General features: G+C 40.4%; 1 protein-coding gene across 1 annotated transcript in view; it reads left to right on the top strand.

The window, feature by feature from the left end:
- Nucleotides 1–1452: 1452 nt before the first annotated feature.
- XDH (xanthine dehydrogenase) overlaps nt 1453–6855 on the top strand; it is a 53849-nt gene continuing 48446 nt past the window's right edge. The window contains exon 1 of the mRNA XM_030035179.2: nt 1453–1702. Within this exon, the coding sequence (XP_029891039.1) occupies nt 1649–1702 (54 nt within the window). The 5' untranslated portion in view covers nt 1453–1648. The remainder of the gene's footprint in view (nt 1703–6855) is intronic.

Here is a 6855-nt window from a genome sequence, read left to right as displayed (position 1 = left end):
AACAGAGCTGAAGATTTCTTGGAGAAAAGTGTCATTTTTCTAACACTCTTGTATTACAAAGTGGGAGGTGCCAGACAATAGGTGTCAGCACTGGTTCAGCTACGCACAACTTTACTGCAAACATAGATTAAGGCAGCTGGTGTTAAGCACAAGTTTGCTGTGAACTATACTTTCAGCAAACTGAATGCCTGTAAAGCAGTGCTGAGACAGTGTTTGACACTTGTTATAAAATAACTTTTTTAGGGGATAGACTGGGCAATGTAATACATGAGTCAGAAGATAAAAGATGGTAAAAATAATGTATGTATTGTATCCACTCTGACATATTTCCAAAACACTGAAGGAAAGACTGTTTCTGAAAATGGTAATTTAATTAGGTTTGTTGTTTTGTGAATTGTTCAGAGAGATTCCTGGGAGGTAGACTTGGATGTAGTGCTTTCCCAGGGATTTTAAGAAAACCAAAAAAACTAAGTGAAACTAATAATCCTAGCATGCTGAAGAAGGAAAGCAAAGTCACAAAAATCAGAATAGAGCAGACAGGATTACATCCACTGCTAGGAAACTTCCATGAGACTTTGGAATCGTGTTGTTTTGTGGAGCAATTTTAAACTGGAACTAGGAGTTTTGATATCTTGTTCATGAAACCAACACATCATATCTAGGGACAATTCTGTGACAACTTTGGAAGAAAAAACATGAAGACTTAAACGATGCAAAATGTACAGTTGTGTAATGGAGAGACCAGAAAAAACCACCAGCAAGGAAATGGAAGACAAAAAATTCTTCAAAGAATGTTGCAAAAACATGTTGCTTTCCTCTGTGTCACTGGTAACATGTGCCTAAGATCTGGGATGTGAGGATTAGGCCAAAAAAGGTAAGCTTAAATGCTTTAAGAGCCTAGTGAAAACATTATGGTCTTAGCCCAGCACCTCTTTTGAGGTGCTGGATCAGAGCGTCAGTTCTCTAGAACTGCTTTTATCTGAACAAATACATATCTGTTTAAATTATGTCCTTGCAGGTGTAGGGTACTATAGCTTTAAAACTGTAAGGAAAAATAGTGAAATCTTGCAGTCAGTCTACTAGCTGATGTGCATATATTGAGGAGTTTTTAAAAAAGCAGGTGCTCTCGTTAGAGACCTCTGTGTGGTGAATGCCAGGTGGATGGCTATGCACAGAGCAAGGGAAACAGATTTTTCTTATCAATATTCGGTGAGGGATAGTTGGGAGAACCCCCCCTCCCCCGCCCCCCCGAGTTTGCGTTGTATTGCAAAATACTGTGAATTCCTGGCAGCCGTTGCAGTGGCACACTCCGAGTGCCCCAAGCCTGGCAGTATAATCTAAAGGGAATGCAGCTGAATTGTGATCTATTGCTATATAAAAGGGGGCGGGTCACTCTGCTCGTTCCAGCTCCTTTTCTGTCATTACTGCTGCAGAAGCACCAACCAAACGCAGCTGGCACGCCTCTTCGTTGGCTCTTATATAATATGGGGTTTCACAGGGCACTGATGTAGAAATAAAGTCAAACATTTTTGAGGCAGACTCGTATTACTTGTCATATTGCTGGTGCTCACTTCACTGTGGGGTGTAGGGCTGCTCTCAGAAGGGTTATCTGTGGCCCTATTTGAGTGAATTTTAGAAGGTGTGCAGGATGGCTCCAAACAAGACAGGGGATGAACTTGTTTTCTTTGTGAATGGTAAAAAGGTAAGGAAGATTCCAGCTTTCTGTCCAGCTTGCTCCTGGATTGTGGCTTGATTACTTATTTTTCTAGTCATCTTTTTTCTCCTCTGAAGTTTTCTAATACCAGCACAATTGCCATGACTTTTAAATATTAAATTGTGAGGACTATTTATTGCTTTGCTAAGTGGCTTTTTCTCTTCTTTGACTTTACCTTGTGAATTATTCAAAGAGTAACACAACTATATAATGTTCCTTTTACATTTTAGATTTGTTGGCAATAATTTACTGCAATTCTGAGGTAACTACTCTTAAGTAAAGGTGCACTGATTTTATACAGGCATTTCTACTAGAAATAGTTTCAGTAATTACAACAGATCTGGAAAATATAACTCAAATGTAAGCATCCATATATAATTCATATGTTCAGTAAGTAATTCTGACATTTGATTTTTAAAAGGGATTTAAGTAAAATGTTAATTCTATTTCCATTTAAGAAGCTAGAAAACTCTTTAAAATCAAAGCCTATTAACTGATACTCTTTCCTAGATCAATTGCTGACAATTACCTAAGAAGTGACTGTTTCTCACAGGAGGCTGGGGTGGTCCTTGCACATGCTGGACACCTATGAACAGTTTGTCCCAGAGCCCTCTTTCTCAGTTTGGACTTCCCCTGGCTAGCATTGCAACAAAAGCTTTTAACAAGTTAAGGCTGCCTCTTTTTTGAACTACAAGTACCAAGTTAGTTCTGTTTCTGAGCTCAGCTCAACACTAATCTTGCCCTACCACCTTCCCCTTGCTTAGATACTTGGGCAGGGAAACTTGTGCCAAAGCAGCTTCCAGCTGGGAAACTTGGGAGGGGAGAGGTTTGCATATTCATTGTGTACTGTGGAGCCGAGAGTTTGTGGACCTTCCCTGTGTGCTGCTTAGAGGTAAATCACATGCACCCCTAAGTTTGGGCTAGAGAATTAATTTTTTAATCCCTTGAGGGATCGCACAATATTTTTAGTTAAAAAGCTCTGTGCCCTGCCCTACAGACTGGCACAGGATTACTATCAATTTTGCTTTTGTTGATCTTTGGTACTAATTTAATCAAGTGTAAATGTGGATAAGATTGTTGCTACAATTAGGGTGCTTTATTTACGAGTTTGGATCCCAAACTGGATTGGAATTTGAACTTTCCAAGGTACTAGAGCACTTGATATCAAAGTTTTGTTTTATCTAAGTATCAATAGTTAGGTGGAGAATGAAGTTTATCTAGGATGGATTATAAGTTAGTCAAAGAGCTCTCTTGAATCTAATACCAATGTAGAACCCAGCCCTGGTTCTGAGTTTTTTTAAAGAAGGATGACAACTGAAGCTTTGCTCACACAGATCAGTTATGGTTCGTATGTCAACATTAATTGACATATCAGCCATTCATTGTTTCTAGAGGGAGGTGAAAACTTGAAGCTCCAAGTTAATCATGACTAGCTAGTTGAGTCTGGTAACAGAGATCATGAAGCAGTGGCACAGGATGATCTGTGAATTTAATCTGATGAATTTTCTGCTATGATGGGCACAGGTGGTATACCATTAACTTGTCTTCTTGATCTGTGAAGGTTCTGGTGACTTCAGATCCCTTAGTGAACCCCAATTTTTAGAGGGTGAACTGGGAGCTTTTTGAGTCTTGCAGTAGGAGGTTGCACCAAACATGTTGGGCAAATCCAGACCCTGATACAGGCCTAGTGTACTGTCTTGTTTTCTTTTTCTGGTATGATCTAACGAAAGAGAATTGTAGTTCTAGTGCCAGACCAGCTAAGGTTCAAAACCAATATGCCACTCATGGTAGGTATGAAGAGTTTATAAACAAATTCCTGTATACATTTACAACTGGTGCTTCAGCATTGTTTGGTGCTCTGTGTAAATTGGTAGAAAAGCCCTTTCTCCTGGAGGAGACTCTTGGCTAACATATGAAAATGTGTATTAGTCAAAGCAAAAGAGAAGAGACTAAGCTGCACAGAACTGGCTCTGTGGGACTCTTTTATGCATGTAGGGTGGGGCGGAGAAGGGGAGAAAGCGCAGCCTAGACCCTGAAGGCTAGCAGCAGAAGACAACCAGTTCCTTTTGTATCTGCTGTCTGTTCTTGCTATGTCCTAGAGCTAACGAACATGCTGTGAATGGCATTGCCTTTGGTGCATTTCAGCAATTTTTATGGAACTGCAGTTCCTGTTTACAAAAGCCACATCTCACAGCTGACCTTGTGCATGTGTAAAGGTGTTTATCACAGTGTGATCTTGGCAGTTGTTGGCTAAAAAAAAAACCCACACTAGGGAACGATTAATACTGCCAATGGTACCAACTCATTCCACGTGTCAAGGCTGTCTCAGCATCCTTCCCTGCTGGCTCATGGAACCAGCAGTACTAGCAAAGGAGCAGGTTCCACTTGATCAGAGAGGAGAGGGCTTCCTGGATTGTGCTCTACCCAGAGCCTCCAGTGATATTTTTTTTCTATTCCCTTTTTGGGTGTGCTGCCAAAGTGGCTTGAGTTACACCCCCACCAAATGCAGGTTTAAGAGAGATAATTGGACTCGTGGGGCAATCCAATCTGTGGCAACAAATGTGGAGTTTGTTGGGACATTTCTGCACATGAGCAGTTACATGATGGAAGGGGTGGTGAGAAGTGCCTGGGCAATGCTGCTGAAACAGCAGGTAGCACGTTAGGATATGGCTCCATCCATCTGGAGACCTGACTAAATATTTCAGTCGGTTAGCTGCAAAGAATGTGATAGCATGGCCAGTGGGAAAAGTTACTGCTGTGTGAATTCGTGACAGCTTGACATTGCTAATGGGCTGCTGATATTTTGTCATAGTACAAAACCCTGTGATAAGAGGTGGTTGATAAGATGGGGACTTTCATGGCAGCAAACACTTCTCTTGCATTAGCCAAGTCTGCAATGTTGTTAAGAAAAAGTCTCCTCAGAACAGCTGAGCATACTTCACATTCAGGATTGTTTATTTTAAGCCCCTGTTTACTTCACTGGGCATAAAGTTTGGCACACAACTAGCACAAAGTTAGCTTGATAGTCTGCCTAGACTAGAATGGAAAACAACACAGACAATTTAAAGCTAATAGTGGCAATTTTGTTGTCCTCAGCTGACAAGTCTGTCTCATGCATATGCAGCATGTAATTTTAGTTCAAACACGTGGAGTCAATATTTCTATTTCTATCCTGAATGTTAAGAGGGGGTCTATGCTGGAAGCCACATTAGACCTCTTCCAAAGCCTGTGGATGTTTGATTGCAAATGGGACCAACCAAAATACAGTATTTTTTTGAGCTTTGGGACCCTCTGGGTCCTACATAAACAGTGAATTACAAGTTTTCAGTGTGCTGGTTTAAAGCAGAACAAAATGTTCTCATGACCAATAGCAGATTTACATTGTGTGGTTATATTCAGTTTGTTCATCTGTGTTCTAATTCTTTTCCCTAGTAAATGAATTTGAAATCTCTCACTGACTTTAGGAATACACATTCACAGACTTTAAGGTCCTAGGGGACCTTTACTGTTGACTAGTCTGACTTGCTGCATAGTCTGGTTAAAACCTTTCACCTTCTCTTCTTGCAACTAATTGAGTGACTAGGGACTAGTGACTGAATGGGAGCTTGTCATTCAGAAAAGCATCTGTTTCTCATTTAAAGATGCTAGCTGATGGAAAGCTTAGCATGTTGTTTGGTAAACCAGGAAAGTTTCTGTTTTCTTTTCCTTTCTGTTCCTCTATTTATCTTGCTCAACTACTGTTCTTTTAAATGGAAAAATCCTTTCTTTAACTTTCTGGGAATACTAATTTAAATATGATGCTTTATGTTTTAAAGGCAAAGTTATCTGAGTTAGTGAAAGGCAGGTAAAGACAGCAAAAAAATATTAGTTGAGATCCAAGTTTTGTATGTGATATCACGGGGAAGTGAGCTCAACACCTCTCTGGACCAGCCCACGGGCTCTAAGAGTACAGAGTACTGCTTAGGAACTTGTTCTGTGGAGGACTTAAAGCTTGAAGAACTGTAGGGCCAGTTTGGGCTCCCTGCTGAGATGATCTGAGTATTTAAGATTCCTAGAGTCAGTAGACAAATAGATGGGTAGTACAAACATGGCAGTACAAAGCAAATTTGTTGAGAGTCATTTGATTGTCAGTGCCATCCTAACATTTCCAACAAAGTTTCTTTCTGCATTTGATTAATATTTAAGCTACCACATGCAGAAAAATCCACAGTTTTGAATCTGTCAAAATGTAGCCATCAATCTGATGTATCTGGCAATATGACATTTGGTTTAAAAAAAACCCCCAAAAGTAAAAACCAGTAACTGAGCAAAAAGGAAATATTTCTTTAATTACAATATCTAGGTAGGCTGATCCTACTCCCACTAAAGGCAATGGATATAGTTCGGTTTCCTTCTGTACAAGAACACTGGGGGAGGTGAGCAAGAATTGTTTTGATGGGTAAGATACTGAGCAGTGAATCATATTGTTCTGGGCATCAGACAAGAGAAGATGTTATCCCCACCCACAGGGTTTTAAAATATTTTAAGAACAAATCACAGCAGGTGATTGTAACAAACCACTGGAGGAATGACATGTTGGAGGACAAAACCAGCATCAATGGCAATGAACAAAAGGCAGGAATAGCAAAAAGTTTTTACTCTGTGGCCAGCAAGAGAGACTCATAAACAAGCATCCCCCCACCAGGAATCTGAGTGCAAAGAAATGACTCCTTGCTCTCTGACATGTGAGATTTGGTTTAATCCAGAATGTCCTCCAAACTCTTATCCCTTATCTCCCCCTGATCCCAAGTCTCTGTCTGCCAGCAGTTACATAGTTACAGTGGAGTAGTTTTGAAGTGACTGAAGTAGGAATCCTGGGCTATTGGTTTGAACAGCATAAGAGTGAGGATTGGTCAGGACAGGTTCTACTGCATACCGAGAGCCGCTTATGATAAAGTTGAGCAAAGGTTTGACTTTGGGACTTAATACATGCTTAAGTACTTCACTAAGAGTGTGTAGAGCTCAGTGGCTAAATGCTTTGCTGAATGAAGGTTGAGGCCTGTGTTTTATTCCTTAACCTCCTGAAAAGCAGCCATTGGGCCAAACTTTTAATTGCTTGGTTTCAGTCCATAATGCAGTGCTTCTTGGATTCTTTCAAGAAA

The sequence above is a fragment of the Aquila chrysaetos genome, chromosome 13, assembly GCF_900496995.4.
Source record: "Aquila chrysaetos chrysaetos chromosome 13, bAquChr1.4, whole genome shotgun sequence".
NCBI classification, from domain to species: Eukaryota; Metazoa; Chordata; class Aves; order Accipitriformes; family Accipitridae; genus Aquila; species Aquila chrysaetos.
The sequence above is the reverse complement of the archived record's forward strand: the minus strand, read 5'-3'. Positions and strand labels throughout refer to the sequence as shown.